General features: G+C 33.8%; 3 protein-coding genes across 4 annotated transcripts; all 3 read right to left on the reverse strand.

The window, feature by feature from the left end:
* Positions 1–6,235: 6,235 nt before the first annotated feature.
* LOC115959894 (pentatricopeptide repeat-containing protein At3g60050-like) lies at positions 6,236–8,231 on the reverse strand. Its single transcript, XM_031078541.1, has one exon. The coding sequence runs from the start codon at positions 7,845–7,847 to the stop codon at positions 6,384–6,386; it is 1,464 nt and encodes a 487-aa protein (XP_030934401.1). The 5' UTR covers positions 7,848–8,231; the 3' UTR covers positions 6,236–6,383.
* Positions 8,232–11,890: 3,659 nt separating this feature from the next.
* LOC115959892 (low-temperature-induced 65 kDa protein) lies at positions 11,891–15,383 on the reverse strand. Of its 2 annotated transcripts, none has more exons than XM_031078539.1 (5): positions 15,226–15,383; positions 14,911–15,141; positions 14,054–14,515; positions 12,574–13,533; positions 11,891–12,075 (listed from the first exon to the last, which is right to left on the reverse strand). In XM_031078539.1, the coding sequence occupies exons 1-5, from the start codon at positions 15,302–15,304 to the stop codon at positions 12,026–12,028; spliced, it is 1,782 nt and encodes a 593-aa protein (XP_030934399.1). In that variant the 5' UTR covers positions 15,305–15,383; the 3' UTR covers positions 11,891–12,025. The 2 variants fall into 2 exon arrangements, with proteins under 2 accessions (XP_030934399.1, XP_030934398.1); XM_031078538.1 differs by having other exon boundaries at positions 11,891–12,126; positions 15,226–15,380.
* Positions 15,384–21,469: 6,086 nt separating this feature from the next.
* LOC115961269 (pentatricopeptide repeat-containing protein At3g60050-like) lies at positions 21,470–23,280 on the reverse strand. Its single transcript, XM_031080274.1, has 3 exons — positions 23,140–23,280; positions 22,589–23,044; positions 21,470–21,520 (listed from the first exon to the last, which is right to left on the reverse strand). Exons 1-3 carry the CDS (start codon positions 23,278–23,280, stop codon positions 21,470–21,472), a joined length of 648 nt encoding a protein of 215 aa, XP_030936134.1.
* Positions 23,281–25,549: the final 2,269 nt, after the last annotated feature.

A 25,549-nucleotide genomic window follows, 5' to 3' on the forward strand; every position in this document is an offset into this window, starting at 1 on the left:
AATTGGATGGTAAATGATACTATTAAAAAAAATGGATGATAAATGATATCTGATATTAATGTAAAATTCCATGCATGATGAGCACATGAAAAGCATTTAATCCAACTGTAGACTTGACAAAATATTAATTCTAAACAAATTTATTAAATGATTTAATATTAAAAAGAGTCACATTAACTATAGCATTAACCCAACGCATGTATGTGTTTGTGTGTCTAATCGTCTACATATATATGTCTGTATCTCCAAACAATTTCAGCATATTTTTTGCAAGTAAATTCTAATCCACAGTTACTAATGTTCATTGGAGAAAATATTCCTGACCTTAAAACCACATTATTGCTGATTCAATGGCTCAAGTAGCTGCCTAGCCCTTTTTGCCTCGCAACTCCTATATGTGAGAAAGTGAGGTCAAACACTGCACAAGCCAACAATCATGTAAATTCTTTCCATTAGGTCATCATGTAAAGAAAAAAGAGAGCTCTGGATTGGAACTTAAAACATGCTAGTAACTCAGTTATAAGTACATATTATACATCTAGACTTGAGTAAATACTAAGTCTTCCATGCTTTTCCAGGAGGGTATCTAGCCCTATAAGACAAAACTTTTTACAATTAAAAGAATAACAGGACATGGTCACTGTAATAGTGGATTTGTATGGACATAAGATATCAACCTCACAGATGCTTATGGGTAAGGGGACAACTAGCCCATATTGTCTGGCCGTTTGTTATACAACAACTACACCTTAGTTCCAAAATTTTGGGGTGTCAGCCATTTTGTTATATTTGGATTAAAGATACTTCTCAAAAAACAGCAACAACATGCCATGAGAACTCAAGCTGGCAAATGACTGAAGCCATTTGTTATCTTTGGATTAAAGAAACCACTCAAATAACAGCAACAACATACAATGAGAACTCAACCGGTGAATTACTGGAGATTGTAGTGGTTCAATGATCATCTGGAATATTAGAAGTGGAAGAAATACACTCGGGCATCCTTGAGGTTACAGGGCAACAAAATGTCAGTAGACATGCATACGCAAAGCAATAGCCAAAGGGTATCTCCATCCCAAATTTTCAGCCACAAATTTTAAAATTCTACAGAGTCAGATGCCTAATTCAGGATTGCAGTTCACCAATGATGACGGGGTTGATGCCACTGGAAAATTCTGCATTGGCCTGAAATTATCCCAGCTGATTTCAGTGTTAGTGGTAGCACATCTCATGAAAGAAATAGAGACTCACTGCACCTAATAATCTCTTACTTCTATTTTGGTCACATAAACTAGAGAAATTAAACAAAGGTAATACAAAAACAACAGCTTTAGAGATTTCCAATGCCACAGATATATATATATATATATATATATCAATAATACAGGTTTAGTGTATCATACAATCCTCAGCCTTTAGTGGGAATGCTTTCTCTCTCTGACAAGATAAAGTTAGGAACTTTTACTGATCAACAACATGGTTTACACTAGACATATTTAGTACTTAGTAGTATCAATTTGTTGCATGAGTCCTGCAATTATTAGTATCATTTCCATTTGTTTCAAATGGAGAGGGATAATAATGGTAAAAATTTAGTCTTTTACAAATATAAAGGTGTACATTACATGTTGCCACATTGCCACATCATTTAAAAACAAATACCATCCTTAATGGGTGGAATGCAATTGTTAAATGACATGAAACATATACACCATCATGCATTGTCATCATCAGCAGTATTGACACCACATAACCTCCATCACTACCATATCATAACTTGGTTCTCCACTACCAGCTCTAACTCAGACTCTGATACCACTTAACTTCCATCACCACATTATCATACCATGGTTCTCCACTACCAACTCTAACTCAGACTCTGATACCACTTAACTTCCATCACCAACTTGTCATACCACGGTTCTTCACTACCACCAACTCTAACTCAGACTCTGATACCACTTAACTTCCATCACTATCTTATCATACCATGGTTCTCCACTACCACCAATTCTAACTCAGATTCTGACCACAACTGCCTCTGAATTACTATATTACACACAAAACCATAACCATTGCCTCACTTATGCTATGCCACTGATGCCCCCATTTCTACATTAGAACCACCATTACGCACACCACGACCACTACTAGTGGGACCAATCTTTGACACCATACACCCCACACCTTCATAACCAACTCCACTTTAAATCCACTTACATATCACACTTTACCCCAACAACCAACAACATCACCCTTATCATGCTGCAAAATCAAAACAACCTTCATTGTTTCTCTGTTTACCTCTACGTAAGCATCATTACTAAAAAAATCTTAGAGAGAAGAAGAAGCAAAGTCTCAATCTTTTAACTTGGGTCATCCAAGAAATTAAGATTTGGATGTCATCGGTAAAGAGCAGGTGTGTATACAAATCATTGCACACAAGGATTTAAGGTCCTGGAGAGGACATTAATTCATAGAAGTTTGAGGAACATAAGCTCCAATTTAACTGAACCATGAAGTTAAACAAATTCATTAAGTCTAAAGAAACTCCATACAAACTAATTAAAGTTACAATCATTAGTAAGCAGGTAGATTCATAAAAACAAATCAAAGTATAACCAATTTACCAGCCAAGGCATCAACGGTGGATAAATATCCCTTACAGATGACCAGCAAGAAAATGGTGTAATTTCTTCCTTTTGGAAGAACAAACAGGGGTATTTGAGTGGAAACTACAATCAGCAATTGATGCAGCCATAGAAGATTAATTTGTTACTGCTTTGCAAATTCTTCTATTTATGACTTATTTTATGGGGCCCACATGTGAAGTCCAGCTGAAGTAAAAGTCTTGCAGTTTTAAAGGACTAGTTATATGTGTCATAAGCTAACATTTTTTAATTTGCGTTTTTATTTAACAAGTTATGGTCAATTATGTATTATGGGCAAGATCATAATTTCAACAATCTCTGTGAATTAAGGGTATTTAATAATTTGTTTGAGTCTAGAATTTGTTGAGATCCTAAGTATCTCAAGTTTTATTTCCTTTGAGTCCAAGTTAGTATTTTATTAGCTATTATCTTATTAGGATTTTAATTTACTTGTCAAACTAGGATTCCTAACGCTACTAATACAAGAAAGAGTCCTTATATATTTTTGGTGATGTGGAACCTTGCCAAGGAAGAGCCCTTTGGACCCACCCCTAGTGAGTAAACCTCAGATACAAAACCCCACCCACCATAATAGATGGAGTCCTTATATATATGTTCAATGTACTAGAAGAATAGATGGAGTTAATTATTCAAAATATTGTGTGTTTTGAGCATTGAGGCACGTTGGCCTTCGTGTGTTCTTTTCTCACTTTCTCCTCTCATTTCTTCTTCTCTTTCTTTTACTACCATTTGTGGATACTGTTCATACAACCCTTGAATGCCATCCATTACTCTCCTTATCTTCATCCTCACAATCCCAAGTCAAGCCCTTTCTCTTGCCTATCAAAATCATAAAAACCACATATTTTCTCTACTAAATAACCATTAAAAAAAATTAAATAAAACCCTAGCCAATTTGAGCCTTAACCTTTTCTCTAGAACTCTAAACCCTTGATCTACAAATCCTCCTCAAGCCACCACAGATACATGTGGACAAATTCCCCATTTTGTCCTCAGTCGAAAATTTTTGGGCTAGCTTTTCCTCAATTTTAACTTTTGAATACATAATCAGCTTTAGAAGATATTTCACCATCACATAAGAATGAGGGGTGATGCATGACCATTAAGAAGTTTCTGCACTATACTATGTTTCTTGATGAATTCTTGAATAAGGATTATTGTTTAAGAGTTTAGGTTAGAAAAAGTATGGATGTTAACGGCTGTTTGGGGGCTGAAACAGGGGATAAACAGAAAATAACTTAAATAAAACACTAGGCAATCACACCTAGGTCTTCCTAAGCATCACACCTAGGGTTCCTTGGCATCACACCTCGGAGAAGTTTGCATCACACAAACAAAGCTTAAAATAAGCTGCTGAATTTTATTAATCAAAATATTCTTAAATAACATGACTACAAAAGAGTCTTGTTATAGAGACTATAGTTATCCTTTTCCTAGTAGGACTTGGACTCTAAATAACCTATTCCTAGAATGAATAGGGATACTATTAATAATTAAATAAAAGACTTAATAATATGTAAACATAAAATAAGATTCATGGGCCTTTGGTACGGCCAAGGACATCCCATTCCAGATTTCTAGAATTACCAAATTGCCCTTATTCTAATAGAACTTAATTAAAACTGATCCAGCAGCTTCTCAACCTAAAAGACTCAATACTAATAACTAAAATGACCTATCAAAGGTGCAAAGAAGGTCCGACATCAAAACTAGACCACAATTCTTGAATCTTTGTATATTTAATCCTCTTTTTCCTTGAGCTCTTCCTTGTCCTCATCAAGGGGAAAGCCAAAAGGTTCAAAAGATTTCCAACAATCCATGAAAAGTAAAGATCCTAAAGTATGCGTCTTAAAATATATTCAATATAGCTACAAAGTGACACAAGAAAAAAGTGCATGAAGGTCAAAAGGAATGGCAATCTAATTACACCAACATAACAAAGAGTAACAAGAACAGATGGTACTCAATTTTCCAGAATAATACTTATAACTTGGCACAAAAGGTGAAAAACAATAGTAATCACCTAGCTACCCACTAGACAACAAAAAGAAAACCAAATGGTACAAGAACCTTAGAAAAAAAATGCAGAAATGGGAGAGGCATCAGGTGTCCAAGATTACCATTTATCAATACAACACCAACTTGCCTTCTGCTCTTCTCAAATGTCAATGGCCGTGAAATTGACCGAATGATGAGAGGCCATTCAGAGCAATTTTTGCTAGCATTGAACAGTAACTAAAGTTTGAAAACATAAGACGGAAGCATTAGTCAAATCAGCATAGCACCCACTTCAGTCAGATATCCATGATTAGGTAACAACTGCTTCGCGTCAATACTTCTAAATGTTTCAGATACTTAACAATGATATGGAATTTCTTTAGATACTTCCATCACATCAGATGCTTCATAAATGTTTCAGAACTTTGAAAATACTTTAAGGAAAGTAATGGGATAAGCATCGGGTACACCATGATTGGTAGGATGTGAACCTTTTAGGCGATGAAAAAAATATAATTGTAAGGAGAAAAAAAAGGTATGAAAGGTTTACAACATATGATTAGGCATGCAAAACTAGGGATGTTGCACACTTAGAATATCACTTGCACAACAATAGTAAATCAAATTAAAATTTTAACAAAAGATTTACACACACACATACATATAAGCTATGTTTTTCTATTTATTGCTAAGCTACACTTGTGACAAGTCAATTTTGAACTCAGATTTTTATGGGGAGAGGAAGTGCTACTTGAGCTAGAGCTCATTGGCATAAACTAAATACTGTTTGTCACTAAATCCTTGCTTGTGAAAATAAAGCAACATTTTCATAATAGAAGATGAATATAGTTCTCATTAAGGCATTTTCACCATTTCACAAGATGTATTAATTGAGCTGCAGAAATGTTGTTTAACTATTTGAGCAAGTCAATTAAAATCCATACTACAAACATAGGTATTTGAGCTAGAAACTTTCAGGTGGAAGGATTTGTTTTTTCATAACAGAGTACCTCTCTTTTTTTTTACAAGTAGTAGTAGAGACCTGAATTTTAACAACTGACTAGTAATAAATATTTCACCTAATAGACTCTGCATGCTTCAGACAAGCAGGTTGTTTCTAATTTTCCTTTTAATTGTTAGATTTAATGTTTCTTGTATTTTATGCAGAGAGATAGATAAGTGGACATAGGTAGAGAAATATAAAGTTATCACTTCTTAAGAGTTACTTCATTATTGGGATTCAAGCGCAAATCTTCCATCAATATCAGCTCTATTATTCAACTCCTCCCTAGAAAATGTTCATTATTTCATGCAATAATGATCAAACCTTAAACCGTAGCTATGGTAAAAGGATGAATGTTTATCTACAGCTCTTATTGACTCCTGATAATACCAGAAAAAATGTAAGTGATAAGGAAGAGTAATAACTGAAAATACATCTACAGTATGTATAGAACTTGAAGGAACTGCTGATTTTCAAAGACAATGAAGCATAAGAAGTGAATGACTATTTCAACTCAATATTGATCCAATCACTAAGCACGGAAAAGATAATCAAAACAATATTAGGGGAAAAAAAGTTGTGCAAACTTTACTCTTTTTGCTTCTATGGCTGAAATTGCCAACAGGTACATGGTGTCTAACTGAGCTGGATGAATAAGTTATGTTGCTATGAGGTTACATGAATAATCTCCAGATACATAGTTTGCCACTTTAGCATCTCCTGTATTTCTTGATCTTTGAGAGAAGATGGACATATTGTCCCTTGTCCACCATATGTCTTATTACTTCATGAGCTTCAGAAAGCTTTCCAGCATTTCGCAAATTACTCACTAGGGTACTGTACACGAGGAAATTTGGATTACAACCTCTAGATTCCATTTCCTTAAGCATTGAACGCGCCTCTTCAAATTTCCCAGCCATACAAAAACCACGAATCATGGAATTGTATGTGAATACGTTTGGAAGCTGTCCCTTGATTATCATCTCATCAAACATTTCCTGAGCTTTCTCTAGCTCCCCGGCCACAATATATCCTGTGATCATTACAGTGTAAGAAACCACATCTGGCATACACCCATTCTTTGTCATTTCATTAAAAAAATATCTGCAGGCATCCAAATTTCCAGCCCTGCTAAGTCCATCTATCAACGTGGTGAAGTGAAGAACACTAGGGTCAAAACCTACTTCCTTCATGTGATTCAAAAGATTAAGAGCTGCAAGTGGCTTGTCACCTTTACCCAGGACATGAAGAAGAATATTATATGTATGAAAGTCTGGAGAAAAACCACTCCTACCCATTTCATCAAGCAGTCTATGAAACTGATCCAACTTCCCCAACCTATACTTTGCACACATGACAACATTATACGTTAGAATATCCGGAGAATGACCCTCAACTATCATCTGCTGATATACCCACTCAATCAACTTATACTGGTTAACCGAAAGAAGGGAATGTAGAATCGCATTGTATGAATGTTTGAATGGCCTAAAGTTAAACGTCTTTGATTTAATGAACCTCTCCACAACCTTCCTAGCCAATCCCGCCCCACCACAAGTACATATAAGTATATTAAATGTACGAGCTGTAGTTGGGAACCCATTCTCAATCATCTCATCAACTAGCCTCCACATTGCCTTAAACTCCTCACAATCCGCAAATATCTTCATTATTAAATGGTAAGAGTTCGCCGTGTGCCTATAATTCTCCTGCTGACCAGACCACACGAAAAACTTATACCCCAATTTTGCACACCGCATTTTATTCGCATAATTTACATTCCTCAATATTCCCAACAGAACTTCCCTCACAAGCAGCCCCGAAACCCTTATACACAACTCGTGTAGAGCCAATTTGGTATCGAACCCCGGCCCATCTTGCTCAAGAATATCAAGAACCCTACTAGCATCACTCTTTACATTATCAAAAAAACTCTGCCTAACCGAAATATGTCCCCGGATGGAACTCCCATCCTCACTGGTATTGGGTTTTTCATCCAAAATGGGATCAGAATCCGAATATTTCCACATTGCTTTCAAGGATTCCTCAATGCATACAAACCCATTATCAACCTTATCCCCATCAAAACCCCGGTCGCACAATTTCCTCGAAACGACCAAAAAACATGACAACTTGTGAACTAGTCTTGGACCAAATAGGAATATAGAGTTCATGAAAGTTGAAAGTAGCTAACAAATCCAAGAAACCCAGTAACAGGAAAAGAATTCTTAGCATATAGAGCTCCAAAAAATGAGCGATAGCCATTAAATTGAAAAGACCCAGATACACAAATGGGGTTGAATCGAATAATCAGAAATGTTCATCGAGTGAAGCTCTTCCTTGTGAAGTATATGAGTTTGATTCGTTGAAAAAAAAAAGTACAGGATTGAAGGTTGTGGCGGAGGACTTACTTGGAATTAAGCTACAGTCACTTCGAGCTGGCTCTAAGTCCCACCTGAGTTCTGAGGTTTTTGCTGGGTATAAGAGAGAGAGAGAGGAAATGAAACACTACTTTGGGGGAGAAAGCAAAATTGCCCTTCGTGGCACGGGGAATGGGGAGGAGATTTTGGTATTTCAGCAAAATTACACCGTTTTAGGACCCTGATTTTACTTTTAACCGCAGTGTTAATTATGCACACACGCCTTACCTACGTGAATTTGAACTGAAATTGTGAGTTGAATGTGCAATTTTTAATTATAGTTTTACCCTCAAAAACAGCTAATTACACTCATTTTAAGAAATGTTATGTTATTATTGCACACCATTGACGCGATAATCATTCTACAATGATAAATGCTTGTTAGGTGTAAGGAGTACAGGTTAAAGTTCAAATTTTCAAGAGGAAACTTTACACACATATACAATTAGATTAGGCTAGATTAGAATTTCTATCTTATATAAAAAAAAAATATTATGTTCACAATATTTTCACAACAAATCTTACTTAGCATGTTGGTACTTACCGTTACTATGGGCAAAAAATTAATTTCAGAAATGAGTTCAATTTAGAACAAGTAACAACTTACTACTTAAAATTTGTTGTGAACATACTTCTCTTTATTTTTGAAAATAAAAAATTACACTCAAATCCAATTTCACAATATAATATACTTGACATTTTGGGTGTAAATTTGTGAATAGTGCACAATAGCTTTACTTTTTCACCATTAGTACTAAACCCAAGTGCAATGAATCCAATTATAAATTAACACAGAAGCATGTTACAATTTAATCAAAGGTTTCTCAAAAAAAAAAAAACAAAAAAAACAAAAATTAATCCAAGCAGCACTTATTTTTCTCCAACAATTGGCATCATTTCACTTTATACATTTAGTATCATTTTATTCTTTAATTATCAATTGGTAATTTTTTTCCATCAATTTTAAAACTAATTAAGTTAATTTTAATCTTAATTAAGCTAATTTCTTAATATAAAACTAACTTGATGTTGAAATTTGAGGAACCAAATTAACACAATTAATAATTATGGGGCCTTAATTTTAAAAACAAAACACCTTGATCTTGAAAGTTGAAAAATGAATCGACACAATTGAATGTATAGGGACAAAATTGAAACTATGACAAATATACCAATATTAGAGTTTGACCTAAAATTAAAATTACGAGTTTTCGTTTAGTACCTTTTTTTTTGTTTTTTCAATTCAAAAAAATTTATGTGAATAATTTCTAATTATGTGATAATGATAAATGATTTTGGTACTGTTGGTGCAAACACAATAATAATGGAAATAATACAATGAGAAACTAAATAGTACTTCTGAATATTATTAATTCAATAAGAAAAATTACACAACACTATTTAGACTGAGACGCGGCACTCGCTCTCTTTAAGGAGATTCAAGCTCTTGGTTGGCTAAACTTTGTAACCGGTGCAGACCTTCTCTAACTTGTCTCCCCCAGGATACAACAGCCCAACAAATGTTGTATGGCTAGAACAGCTTCTGCACAAAGTGTTCAAACTCAAAGCTCCACCAGAAGAACACCTTTCTTTGGCCCGAAATCTCTCAAGTATTTAGGAATATTATCGAGTTCACTCTCTCACACAGTACTCTTTGCTTTTAACTATTTTGTCCATTCACTCTTGATATGAAATTAGTCCATAGCATAGCCGTATATATAGTCTTCCAACCCTTCACATAACCTACATGTTATTTATTAATTTAGAAAACTTCTCTTAATTTATTTAATCTAACTTACATACAAGTAACTCTTTCTTTAACAACTTTTATTATAACTCATCACTTTATTCATCTTCAATTATTTTGAGTTTCAACATATTTAATTTAAAATGTACTAACAGGTACTAAATTACAGCTTATCATAATATGCATATTTATGAGAATTTTATCAAAATATTGGAGTACAATTATTTTCTTTGTTCATAATGAATAGTAATCTTAAATTTTTGGGACTAAAACATAGTAGTAGTTGTTGTTGTTGTTGAAATAATTATCTTATATATTAAGTATAAAAATTCCTCTTCTACAGTTTGATGGCCCCTCAATTGAGTTATCGATTTTCACAATATGCATATATATGATAATACCTTATAGTTGTTTTTCCAGAAAAAAAGACTACTACTAAACTTCATAACTTATAATTTCAAAGATTAATAATTGTGAATATATAATAATAGCAAAAATAGAATTCACACTCTATAAATTTGGTTAATTGTCATTTTATACCACTAAGTTTAAATATTGTCAGTTAGTCCATTAACTTTGACAACATAATCATTTTAGTCATCTCCTCCATTGTCATTAAATAAACCCCATTAAGTCTCTTAAAACAGCGTTGTTCTGTGTTTGTAATATTCAAAAATAGGTTAACCCGAATCTCCCTTCCAATTCCAAGTCCTCTTCAAATCAAAGATCAGTAATTTATTGATTATTATTACTTAACTTACATTTGGACAATGAAAGTGTGGTCAAAGCTCCTTAAAAATATCATAGCCAAACAATAAAACTCTCTAGTCTCATCAAAGCTCTAATAATCACGAATACAAATCCTATAGGAGATTTGTATTCAATAATCACAAGAGATGATATTTGAACCGTATGTGAAGATACATTATTGGCTGAAAGGGAAATATGATCAACGAAATTTGCTAAACTCAACAAACACATGCACAACACGCTCATCATCGAAATCAGGGGCGTAATCAGGAATTTTTGCTTAGGGGACCAAGGTAAAACTATCATTTTGATTTGCAATTCAACGAAAAACTCAAAGTACAATATATTTATAACACAAGATTATTGATAGAATTTTTTTGTCACTGTAATTCTATAGCACTCAAATATCAAAATACTAACAAGTTAATCGACCAATTGAGCATCTTAAGTCTTTTTTTCTTGAGTTTCTCCTATTCTTTTGAAAAACCATAAGTCCATAACATTCATAGAAATCAAATATAAGTATACAACAAAACTGCAAAAGAAGAAGAAAAAGAAGAAGTTGGTATTTCTCAATATTTTCTTAGCTTTAAATAAGAAAACTCTTTGTTAAGGAAGAGGGAGAAACTAATGAAAATGTGATTATGTGAGAGCATCCCATGAAAGAGTTAATGAAGAGTAACTGAAGAGAGAACACCAAGTGATGAGGAGAGTCTTTTCAGTAGTTTTTAAGTGGAAAGAGATGTTGTAATAGTTTTGAGAAAGTGCAAAATTTAAGTACAATATCCTAAATATAATACATTAGGTTCTTCAATTAAATTCAAGCATACGTTTAACGTGACCAATAACATACAGATAATGTTATTATTTTTAAGGACAATTAAATTCAATACATATGATTTTAATCAGGTAATCTGATGTACTACACCTCAGTTTTATCTCTTCACAAAAATTAAATAACTAAAAACTAAAAAAATATAATTGTGGCTATCATGCTTTAGAGAAGAATGGAAAAGACAAAAGAAGTTAATTTTTATGATTGCACAGTTAGGATTTGGGGTGAGAAGAATTTTATGAGTGACGTGTTGAAAGGGGGGCCAATCTTTTAATCTTGTGGGGGCCAAGTCTTAACTCAAAATGATTCTAGTCTAGTTTTACCTATAATTAGAGAGGTTTTAAAAAATTTTGGAGGGGCCATGCCCCCCCCCCCCCCCAATGCATAAGGTGGCTCCGCCCCTGATCGAAATCCACATCTCAATCCGGATTCAGGAGTATTACATAATGAATACACAATTTTGCAAAATCCAAATCCATTCATTCATGAACTATAGCTGCTGCAACTGCATTGTCCATAAACTTATTACTATTCCATGCACATAACAAACCATATACTTGATTGAAAAACAGACTTAAAAGATCCAACTCTTCTCATCAGTTAGCTCGACTCTTGAAGTCTTCTTCCCTCTGCCGCGTGGCTATTGTATCCTACATTTCCACTAGCAGAATTAGCAAAATTGGAAATACGCTCACCACCACCTGTAAACATAAGAGGAAATCAAATTATCAAATTAACCAGTTCCAACTCTACTCGGTGTGTTTATCAACCCACACATTGCTTCAGTACCCAAGAAGACTAATGTGATTTTTAGAAACACAATTCAAACATGCTGATCTTTCTCTCACAATCTTTTTCTACGTCAATCTCACAAAACCAATTGTCAACAGCTTTATTTGGGTCCACAAACACATAATTAAAATATCACCGAATTACCAAGTTCAAAAGGAAGAATGTGACTAAACTTCACCACTAGAAAATGGAGGGCATTGATTCTTCTGTTAGTGTATATCGTCTACACATATCACTCATTTCATTCATGTTTTGAATGAATGTGTACATAGCGCATGAAATTATAGACGTTGCGCATATAAAAAGTGTACAAAATGAGCAAGAAACATGAGAAAAAAAGTGTCTCAAATAATTACCATGCGACTGTTGAGGAGCTTGAGATTGAGGATTTCCACTTAAGCCAAACCATGTACCAACAGCACCTCTGAGCCTGTCCACCACACTTCCTTGTGCCTGGTTATCCACAAAACTCTCTTGCATACTTTCCCCACAATTCTCATCCCTCTTTGTCTCCAACCGCCGTGCCACCTCCTCTGACTCCGACACCTTCCCCATAGGCCACTTCTCCGCCTTCTCTGGCTCTTCATTCCGCTTATGCAAAGCATCTGAAATCACTTCAGAAAGCGCCCTATCCTCATCACCAGGCCTCAACTTCTCCATAAAATAGTCCTTCACTGACGCTCCTTTGTCCTGCCCTTCAACCACAGTGGTACTCTCTGATTCAACGACATTCCCAGTAGTACTGTCAGTGCCATCACCATGCACTTTTGACATCACATTACTACCTGCTTCAGCCACCTTCTCATACACTGGGGTCAGTTTCTCTTTCTCAGTAACTGTTGCAGCAATTTTCTTTCCATATTCCACTGGTGAAGCTGATTCTGAAGATGACTTAGTATAATCTCCACTCTCATGAACTTCACTACTCATATTGTTGTCTTTCTCGCCGTATCCAAGCTTAGAAGCAACAACATTCTTTGCTGAGACTGCTTTTTCCGCAATGGCAGAGGTAGCAGAAGAGATGTTCTCAGTGTAACTACTCTGGTTTGAGGGTTTCTTGTATATGTAGTCCTCTGGTTTGTTGGGGTCAAAGCTTTCTGGGAGTTGAGGAGTGTCTCTGATGGATTGGGATTCTGGGGGAACTGGTTCAGGAGAGAACTCGTCATGGCTTCCAGTATGCAAATTGGTGAACTGATCATGAGTTGTAGTGGTTAAGTTATGGTGTGTTCCAGCAGATTCTGGCTTCGGTTCACCATAGACTTTCATTTTGTCAAATGACTGAAGTAATGGGGTGATTCCTGCAGCTTCCTCAGCACCTGGTGCAATTGGCATATAATAATTCATTCAGTTAAGAACTTTAATCAAGTTCCCCTAAGCAAAAGCAAATAAATTAACTACTGGAAACATCCTTCACCTGTGATCTAAGGCACACCATGACCAATGTCATTAACAGAGATAGGCACCATCCCATAGAAAACCAAATGACAAATTATTGGTCTCTCAGTTATTAAAAATTCAAAAGAGGGGCAAAGCAGTATATATGATCACTAGGAAAAGAATATATTGTAGTCAAATTTTACAACATTATTGCCTTTGAAGTCCAATTTCATATCAAATTAATAATATACACCCCATTCTTATTACACTAACTTAAATGTTCCTATATTTTTTTTAATTGGATTAAGTTAAAATTTGCCTACTCATAATACGGCACAATGTTATATAAGAGATGAGATTTTAGTACTAATCATTAGGAAAGAGACAGTTTAAAATAAAGAACAATTTCTTGAAAATTTATTATTGCAACTAGTATTGCAGTATAGAAAATGGTCTGACCTGTGCCCGTAGGATCAGTGGCTTTAGTCTGATAATTTGAAGGAGTATAACCTTCAAGTCTGTCCTTAGGCGAATGAGGGTCCTCATCCAAGCCCATTGGCCTTTCCAAATTGACCTCACGCTGTCCCATCCTTCCTTCTTGGCCAGGAACAAAGGTTTTGGTTGGGTCAGAACTGACTTTGGTCCCATTAACTGCAGGAGCAACAGGTGTATTCTGTGGTGCGAGTGGTTCTTCTCCCATGACTGATGTCTTTCCAAAGTTGACCCTAGATTGCCCTGTATTTTCCTCATGCCCAGGCACAGCAATTACCATAATTGTCCCACTGACTTTGGTCACGCATCTCTCTTTTGGGGCTAGAGGGTCCTCTCTCATGGCTGTTGATCTCTCAATATTGATCCCAGAGTGCCCTATATTCTCAACTTGGCCAGGGATAGCGCTCCTAACAGGGGCAGACTCAAATGCTGCACATACTCACAAAAATTCTATTTAGATTCAATAAAACAATGAAGTAAAAACACACACACACTTGATATATAGCCTATTCCCAAAGCCATTCTCACATTTTTGTGAATTACGAGATATTCAATTAAAAAAAAATTGGACCTACAAAAATCTTAGTCTAAATCATTTATACTTCCAACTATAAAATTCCCATTTGTTCACACCTACATGAATGCATATGTACTAAATCCAAACTCCTAGTATACTCCTATAGTCCAATTTTCCAATCAAATCCAGTAATTTCAAAGATTAGCAATAAGCAATAGAAAAATTCTACGGACCAATGGTTTAATTGCCGGTCTTATTTTGGTAGTTTAATGCATATATATGATTAATTAATTAAAGCAAAACATACTTGTTGCACCATGAACTTCTGGATCTTCAAACATTTCTTTATCCTCGTCATCCTCATAAAGATCATGATCATCAGGAATATGACGCTCATCACGATGATAATCATAATCATGATCATGGTCATGGTTGTGACCATGACCAGTGAGCGTTTCCTTGATCTTCTTGGCCTTTGCCTTCACCTTCTTCAACACTGACTTCTTCTCATGGTGATGCTTATCTTCACCTTCCGCCACTTCAACAAAAAATTCACAAACACGTTAACACAAAAATAAAACAGAGAATACACAAAAATTACAAAACTAAACAAAGTACATACGAGGAGGCAGGGCAACATTGTGGGGGTCATGCTCGTAAGTACCATGGCCATGAGGGTGTGATAGTACTTGTGAATCCATAACTGAAAAATTAACTGCTTTTTTGGTCGTTATGCTTATGCTTACTGTGAAATAAACAGATTGTGGAAATGAAGAGACAGATGAAGGAGGCTTATAGGGAGAGCCAAAGGGACAACGCTTTGCCACCTTTGCATTGCTATGTGCCTGTGGCGTTTATCAGTGAAGACACGTGTAGAATCACCGACTCGCCTCTGTTGGAGACACATCGTACCTATCCACTTGTACAGGTGGCAATACTGTATTTTTAGTGGATGATCTTATCGAAGAGCATGGGCAAAGAGAAACTGATTTTTGCATTTGTGATTAGACAGATAGCTCCTACTCGTCAGTCATTAGTGAACTGTGTTGTTGAGTACGTTTTAGGGTGCGGAGAGGAACACGCGTCTACCAATTAATTATAAACCACTCCGGCAAGATTGTACCTTAACTAGCTTATAACCAGTTTTATAATTAAATTTTATTCATAATATATTAAGATAATGCATTATAATTTGGGTTGTTATTATTTGCAGCAAAAAAAAATTAAAAAAAAATAAAAAAATAATTTGGGTTGTTATTGGATATTCTCCGGAGTATACTCATTCCCTTTTACATAAAAATTGGTCTCATTTATCATCGGGTCCACTTTTATGTAAAAAAGGGAAAATATACTTCCAGAGTACCCGATAATTTTTCTATGATTTAACTTTTTTTTTTAGAAAGACTTTTTCTATGATTTAGCTTGAACTCTCTAAATAGTGGAATAGTACGGAGTAATTAATATTATTAAGAGTGATTTGGATTAGTTGTACTAGAGTGAATTAGGAGTTGCAGTTTGAAGTCTTTGGACACTTTGATATGTGGCGATTGGTGTTTAGGAAGGATGATTTGTTTAGCCACAAATCAACAAAGAAAGATGACTCTCCCAGATGACTTTTTGACAACTTGTTAAAATAGTTAACCATAAGTGATGAACAATACTTTCACACAAACTCATTACATGACAAATAATTTCTGTATGTTATCTGTAGGTTGCAACAGCCTAGTCACCTTACTGATTATCCTTATAAGCAGTGTGGATATGAAACTCTCAAAATTGTACTTTATTTTACTCATAAATATAGAGTAGTGGATATATATATATATATATATATATATCATAAAATAAGAGGAAAATATAGCGCAAATATTTTTTTGCTGCATGTAATGGTGAGAATATAAAATGATAAATTACAAAGTTGGTCCATATCCTTTAAATTAAAAAACTTGGGTTGGAATGATGAAAAAGTTGGGTAACATATACAATATTTGTATTTTTTTTTTTTTAAATGTTTAGTAGTGATGATAAATCGTAAAAATAAAACGGTAAATAGTGAATTTTTATCATGACTTTATTATTTAAAGTAAGAAAGAAAAAAAAATGTAAAGACTATTTAATACTTTCCTTGTTATTAGTATTTTCTCTCTAGTTTGGGAGGAGAAAAAATGGTGGGAGTTGATGAAAATGTAATTAGATGGTGGAGTATTAACAATTATTGTCAATCATATTAAGGGTCCGTTTGGATACAGCTGAAAACTGAAAACTGAAACTGAAAACTGAAAAACACTGTAGCGAAATAATTTTTAAATGTGTGAATAGTATCGTGGGACCCATTTTTAATGAAAAAGTTGCTGAAAAGTGAAATTTGTGGATCCGTGAACAGTACACAATGTGCTGTGATTGGTCCAAAAAAATTTGAAAAGTCAAAGATTGCGGCTACTGTTCATTGAACAGTGCATGAACAGTAGCTGCAACACCCAAAACGCCCCAAAACGCGTGAAAAAAAAATAAAAATAAATAAATAAATAAATAAAAACGCAAACGCAGGATTGGGCAGAAAACGCCCAATCCAAACGCACTCTAAATGTTATTCAACATGTGCTTTGTTATGTAACTTAACACTCTGTTTGTTTCAAAGTAAACTATTTTACACATTTTACCATGTTTGGTCAAGTATAAAATATTTTATAGTCAAATTGTAAAATTAAGCCTCCCAAGCGTAAAATGTTTTACGCTTGAATCAAGTGTAAAACATTTTACACTTGTCTCTCACAATAACTCTCCCTCTCACTCTCAAGTTCTCTTTTCTCAATCACTATCAGGTTCTCTCTTCCCACAAACCAGAGCTACCAAGCCACTGAGGAGCTCATCGCTCTCAGGTTCATCGGCTCTCTCACCATCCTCTCTTGCCCATCTTATACGGACAAAGAAAGTCATGAGGAGGCTTCTTGGTGGAGAGGTGTGATGCCATTGGTGGTCAGGGTAGCTTTCTGGCATGATCTGGGTAGCTGCAATCAAAGGAAGTGCTGCAGTGGAGAGCTGGGTTTATGCAGGTTGGTTCTAAAATGGGTTTTGTAACTTTTGTTTGTCTAAAATGGAGACCTGATGACAGTGTTTGGGTTTTTGGATTTGTTTTGTCAGTTTAAAATATTTTCATTTTCAAGTGTTTGACGTAACCTAAACATTTGAAAATGCAAACATAAACCAACCACATTTACATGCATTTAAAAATATTTTACTCTGAAATAAATAGGGTGTCTACAACGGAATTGCCTTCCTTCACCTATTCAAGGGTGTGTGGTGTCAAACTCAATCCCTAAATTCATGGTTTAGGAAAACTCTTATAATACCCTTAAATGGGTCTTATTTACCAATGCCATATTCCAACCAAGGTACATATGAGAATTCAAATGCACTTACTTTGTCAAAGTTTCTTCTCATCTATTTGGAATTTTGGATATAACTTTGACCATTGGATCACGATCATCACATCCGACTAGCCTTATTGGTTGGTCTTAGGTATAGTTAGTGAGTTTCGATTTGTCCATGTTCACCCATAAGTCTTTAATTTTTTATTTGATAGAGTCCACCAACAAATCAATATATTACTAAAAGTTGAAGCGTAGCGTTTAATGTTGCTGCTCTCACGTTGAGCCACGTCAACGTCCATGTCATCATCTTTTTTTTTTTTTTCCATTTTCTTATAATTTTTTTTTATTTCATATTTACACTTCTCCAACCTTTCTCCCTCCTTTACCTTTTCATCTCCCCACTACTTCTCTAACCTTTCTCCTTCTCTCATTCTCTCACCTTCTCATCTCTCCACTACTCTCTACATTAATATCATTCTTCATCTTTCCCTTCATCTTCCTCTATTTTTGTCTCTTCTTATTCACACTCTATTACTATAAATTCGTCACTATCTCATTCATTCCATGCATAGTTTTCCCTTACAAAAAAAAAAGGTTCTCTCTCTCTCTCTCTCTCTCTCACACACACACACACACACACACACACACACAATTTTTGAGTGGATTTTTATTTTTTATTTTTCTTGCATCTTCGCTTTAGGTTGATAACTTTTTATATTCTTTAATCTACTTTAGGTTAATGCGATTCAGTTTCTCTCTCTCTCTCTCTCTCTCTCTCTCTCTCTCTCTCTCTCTCTGATTGTTAAATGTTATCCTATTGCATTATAAAGGATTAAATATAAAAAAATAATATTATTCTAATACATAGCATGATTTGGATAATTTAATTTGGCAGTTACTGTAATTTGATAGCATGATTTTTATAGTGCTCAATTTAGATGTTAAACTATGAGACTTTAATCATTTTTGTTTATTTTTTAATCCTTTGTGGTGGACAAAGTACTTTTAATAGTATTAAAAGTACCCTATAATGCAATTTATTTAGAGACAAGCAAAGGTTGGCTAAACAAAAGTTATTGGATGAGAGACAAATTTTATCTTTCGCAATTTTACTTTAATTATTATTATTATTTTATAACAATGCATATATAGAAATTTAATTCTTAGATTTTGCTAATAATTGATTATTTGATAATATGTTTTGGGTGGATTAAATTACAATTTCCGCAAAGAAAATAACCTTAGTAGATTATAAATAACAATTTTTTTTCCTAATTGGTCCAATTAATCATAGTTAAGTTTTATTAATTTTTTTAGTTACTTTTTTCAGTGTTTTGGATTGTAGGCAGAAAAAATAAGTTTGAGGAAGTTTGTTTAATACTAAAAGAATAATTTTTAAATTTTCTTTTCTTTTTAATGATTCACAAAATGTTATAAATAACTTTTATTAAAAAATAAATATTTTCGTTAAATTGCCTTTTGAATTTTTGAGAAAATTTGTATTTTTTTTTTTCATTTTAGTACAAAAAAAATTATTAAATTTATGATTGTTTCTATATTACATTTATGATTATTCTTATAATGAGGTTCTGCCATGTGGGACTTTATTAGAGTGATTTGCATTTAGCTTTTGTCTCTTTCTTCTTCTCCATTTTCGCCCCAAATTTGCTTTAATCAATTTCAATTATTCAATATTTCCCTCTAATATTTCCAATAAACTCTACTTCCTCATTTATTACTTTAACTCTCTATTAATTCTGTCCAAGTGTCCCACGTATTATATATTATCCATCCACTCACAAGACTTCTCATCTCCTTATCAAAACAAAAAATGGTTAACAATTCTCCCTTTATTTACTTTCCCATTAAATCACATTCATCATTTTGGCCCTCCTTTAACTCTATCTTTTTGGGCTCTTCCTCTTCTTATCAAAACCTTCAATGCCTGCCCCTTTGGAATTAAATCCCATTAATTTGTTTTTTATTTATTTATATATAGATTTCCAATTCTCTCTCCACTACTGCAGAAGTCGCCAAAGTACAAGCAGAGTTGGAAAGTCCCTTTAAGGTGAGTTTTGCCTTTTCTGTTTTCCCCTCCATCTTCATTGGTTTGTTTGGTACAAATTGCATTTTCTCCCATTATGCAGAAGATTAAATGTTTGATTTTAACATTATAAAAAACTCTAATTGCTCGCTGCTGGACAAAGGAAAGTGTTGCGGTAATATAGAGGATGCAAGTGTAAAGCGTTTGTAGGTGGCTTTTTGTGTAATGGGTCTTTCAAAAAATATATTATTATTGTTTTACAAGGCTCATGGCATGATATATTATGGTTCAATTCCTGATTCATTTGGAATATTAAAAAATGTGATAAAAATAACATAGATAGATAAAATAGGAAAGCAACTAGACCATGTTGATTTATTTTATAAAATGTCAATGTTTATGCATATTTCTTTTGTGTGTCTCTTTATATTCAATTATATAAACATTTTAAATGTTTTAAAAACTCTTTAAATTGATTAGAATGGAGAATGTTAATATATGAAGCTCAAGAAGTATTGCCAAGATAATAGGGATGTTTTTTAGCGTTAGCAAATCAGTCAATACTGCATTGCTCTCGGGTATAACTTAGAAAAATGGTATGTGCATATAACTCTTTTGGTGTTTATTTTATTTTATTTTATTTTTTTGTAGGAATTTTGATGTGAAGTAAGGAATAAGTTTTTCATGGCCATACTTCTTACTTGGATGTTTTCCGATGACTCTTGGTAATGTACACATTTTGATTACTTAAAATTTTTCATATAGATGTTGAATTGGATCTGTAGTTAACTTTTTTGTTTAGGCTTGGTGCATCACAAAGAGGTCCCCTCTTCTCAACAATGTCCAACTCTCTATTCACAATCAATGTAACCATTTTCCCTTTATGTAATAAAAGAAGTGTTTGTCTTCAACTTGCTAAGTTGCTAGGTTCTTTTTCTATGATCACAGGTTTAAATGTTGTGCTTTGGGTGAAAGCCGAATACCCTGAAGAGGTAGGCGATTCCAAAGCTACTAAATGATTCTTCAGAGAACAAGAGTAGTAAAGTTGCTTTGGAAGAACCATGATTTTCTTAAAGTCAATCAATGTCCATGTAACTAAATTTCAATAAGCAATGAGTAAAATGTATAATTTTTTTTGCTCATAAGTGTTTCATTTTTTTTCCCCCTCTGACTTTTCCATGAGATGGGAATTTGGCATATAGTTACAAATTTTTCGGGAAAATTAGCCCACTAAGAGTTGCCATTTCCATATTGCACATGTATATATTCCAATCAATACCTCAGCATAATGAAGCGATTCTTCATTATTCCATGGTATCACAAAAACAAACGTTGGTGTCAAACCAGATTTAGCATATGAGCATATGCATATGATCTAGATATTTAGATAATTTACATAACTTTTTTTACAAAAGTATAGACTGTATGATAAATTGCAAACTAAATCATGTTCAAATGTACACATCTAAATGTTGCTTTGACCATGGTGTCATTTCTCTTTCCTAGAACAATTCAGGTTAAAAAAATGGACATTTATAAATAGTTTTGTCTTGAATAAGTTTACATTTTATAAAAGTAAACTGTTTATAAATGGAGTTTATAAAAGCAAACCGTTTATTATGTAGGTTAACAATTAATTATTAATATCTTAGCTTACAAAATATATATTACATTATATCAGTTATGAATAATGCTAGAGATAAAAACTATTTTATAAAAAAAAAAATTTACAAATTACTAATATGGTGAGTGATTATTGGTAAATGAAAAAGTGATATTAATGATGGGCTTAGATGAAAACCAATAAGAGATTGACCACATCAATATTTTGTAAAAATGTTGTAAAATAGTTTGTGACTGTAGCATTACTCATCAATTATACCCCATTAGAAAAATAGATATATAATTTTGAGTTTTAGACTAATAATTATAAGTTCCATGTACTTATTTCTTCTTTCACTTATCAATAAATAATAAATAAATAAAAACAACGTCAAAATTTTCCGCGCATCGCGCGGGTTTACAGCTAGTTTTAATATAATTAGGATGTACTAAGTTTTAATATATTCCAACTTCCTTCTTTTTTTACTTATGAGTTTTATGGTCTAATGATATTTTTCAATTCTCTCTCTAAGGAGAATGTTGGTATGAATATTTTTTAGGGTATGTTTGGATTGAGGAGGGAGAGAGAGAGTGGAGAGAAGTAGAATATAGTTGATTGGAAATGGACTAATTTTGGACCAACTCTACTTTACTCGCCAATCCCCTCTACTCTCCCTCAATTTAAACAAACCATTAATTATTTACTACAAGTTTGAATGGAATTGACTTGTTTATTGGGGCACAAGACCTATTGAAATGCGGAACACTTGTCAAATACTAGTGGCTTGTCCATGTTTCAATGGATTCAATACACTTACACATTAGACCCAATCATGACCCAAATTTAACTAAAAAAATAAAATTGTTTTTTAGAAATTTCCCCCCAAAACAAAATTGGTGATGACTGATGAGGGTGTGTGTGCGTTTTTTTTTTTTTTTTTTTTAATATATTTTTTTGGCAAAACTACATTGTTGGTTCCTAAAGTTTGCTCATGGAGCGCTTTCCTCGAAACCACAATATATCCTGTGATCATTACAGTGTAAGAAACCACATCTGGCATACACCCATTCTTTGTCATTTCAATAAAAAAATATCTGCAGGCATCCAAATTTCCAGCCCTGCTAAGTCCATCTATCAACGTGGTGAAGTGAAGAACACTAGGATCAAAACCTACTTCCTTCATGTGATTCAAAAGATTAAGAGCTGCAAGAGGCTTGTCACCTTTACCCAGGACATGAAGAAGAATATTATATGTATGAAAGTCTGGAGAAAAACCACTCCTACCCATTTCATCAAGCAGTCTATGAAACTGATCCAACTTCCCCAACCTATACTTTGCACACATGACAACATTATACGTTAGAATATCCGGAGAATGACCCTCAACTATCATCTGCTGATATACCCACTCAATCAACTTGTACTGGTTAACCGAAAGAAGGGAATGTAGAATCGCATTGTATGAATGTTGAATGGCCTAAAGTTAAACGTCTTTGATTTAATGAACCTCTCCACAACCTTCCTAGCCAATCCCGCCCCACCACAAGTACATATAAGTATATTAAACGTACGAGCTGTAGTTGGGAACCCATTCTCAATCATCTCATCAACTAGCCTCCACATTGCCTTAAACTCCTCACAATCCGCAAATATCTTCATTATTAAATGGTAAGAGTTCGCCGTGTGCCTATAATTCTCCTACTGACCAAACCACACGAAAAACTTATACCCCAATTTTGCACACCGCAATTTATTCGCATAATTTACATTCCTCAATATTCCCAACAGAACTTCCCTCACAAGCAGCCCCGAAACCCTTATACACAACTCGTGTAGAGCCAATTTGGTATCGAACCCCGGCCCATCTTGCTCAAGAATATCAAGAACCCTACTAGCATCACTTTTTACATTATCGAAAAAACTCCGCCTAACCGAGAAATGTCCCCGGATGGAACTCCCATCCTCACTGGTATTGGGTTTTTCATCCAAAATGGGATCAGAATCCGAATATTTCCACATTTCTTTCAAGGATTCCTCAATGCATACAAACCCATTATCAACCTTATCCCCATCAAAACCCCGGTCGCACAATTTCCTCGAAACGACCAAAAAACATGACAACTTGTGAACTAGTCTTGGACCAAACAGAAATATAGAGTTCATGAAAGTTGAAAGTAGCTAACAAATCCAAGAAACCCAGTAACAGAAAAAGAATTCTTAGCATATAGAGCTCCAAAAAATGAGCGATAGCCATTAAATTGAAAAGACCCAGATACGCAAATGGGGTTGAATCGAATAATAAGAAATGTTCATCGAGTGAAGCTCTTCCTTGTGAAGTATATGAGTTTGATTCGTTGAAAAAAAAAGAGTACAGGATTGAAGGTTGTGGCGGAGGACTTACTTGGAATTAAGCTACAGTCACTTCGAGCTGGCTCTAAGTCCCACCTGAGTTCTGAGGTTTTTGCTGGGTATAAGAGAAAGAGAGGAAATGAAACACTACTTTGGGGGAGAAAGCAAAATTGCCCTTTGTGGCTCGGGGAATGGGGAGGAGATTTTGGTAGTTCAGCAAAATTACACCGTTTTAGGACCCTGATTGTACTTTTAACCGCAGTGTTAATTATGCACACACGCCTTACCTACGTGAATTTGAACTGAAATTGTGAGTTGAACGTGCAATTCTTAATTATAGTTTTACCCCCAAAAACAGCTAATTACACTCATTTTAAGAAATGTTATGTTATTATTGCGCACCATTGACGCGATAATCATTCTACAATGATAAATGCTTGTTAGGTGTAGGGAGTAAAGGCTAGAATTCAAGTTTTCAAGAGGAAACTTTACACACATATACAATTAGATTATGCTAGATTAGAATTTCTATCTTGTATAAAAAAATATATATATATTGTGTTCACAATATTTTCATAACAAATCTTACTTAGCATGTTGATACTTACTGTTACTATGAGCAAAAAATTAATTTCAGAAATGAGTTCAATTTAGAACAAGTAACAACTTACTACTTAAAATTTATTGTGAAAATGTTGTGAACATACTTCTCTTTATTTTTGAAAATAAAAAAATTACACTCAAATCCAATTTCACAATATAATATACTTGACTTTTTGGGTGTAAATTTGTGAATAGTGCACAATAGCTTTTCTTTTTCACCATTAGTACTAAACCCAAGTGTAATGAATCCAATTATAAATTAACACAGAAGCATGTTATAAATTAATCAAAGGTTTCTCAAAACAAAAACAAAAAAAAACAAAAAACAAAAATTAATCCAAGCAGCACTTATTTTTCTCCAACAATTGGCATCGTTTCACTTTATACATTTAGTATCATTTTATTCTTTAATTATCAATTGTTAATTTTTTTCCATCAATTTTAAAACTAATTAAGTTAATTTTAATCTTAATTAAGCTAATTTCTTAATATAAAATTAACTTGATGTTGAAATTTGAGGAGCAAAATTGACACAATTAATAATTATGGGGCCTTAATTTTGTTGGCCTTAATTTTAAAAACAAAACACCTTGATCTTGAAAGTTGAAAAATGAATTGACACAATTGAATGTATAGGGACAAAATTGAAACTATTGACAAATATACCAATATTAGAGTTTGACCTAAATTAAAATTACGAATTTTAGTTTAGAACCTTTTTTTTTTGTGTGAACAATTTCTAAATATGTGATAATGATAAATGATTTTGGTACTAAATTACAGCTTATCATAATATGCATATTTATGAGAATTTTATCAAAATATTGGAGTATAATTATTTTCTCTGTTCATAATGAATAGTAATCTTAAATTTTTGGTACTAAAACATAGTTGTTGCTGTTGTTGAAATAATTATGTTATATATTAAGTATATAAATTCGTCTTCTACAGTTTGAAGGCCCCTCAATTGAGTTAT

The sequence above is a fragment of the Quercus lobata genome, chromosome 9 (genome assembly GCF_001633185.2).
Source record: "Quercus lobata isolate SW786 chromosome 9, ValleyOak3.0 Primary Assembly, whole genome shotgun sequence".
Taxonomy (NCBI): Eukaryota; Viridiplantae; Streptophyta; class Magnoliopsida; order Fagales; family Fagaceae; genus Quercus; species Quercus lobata.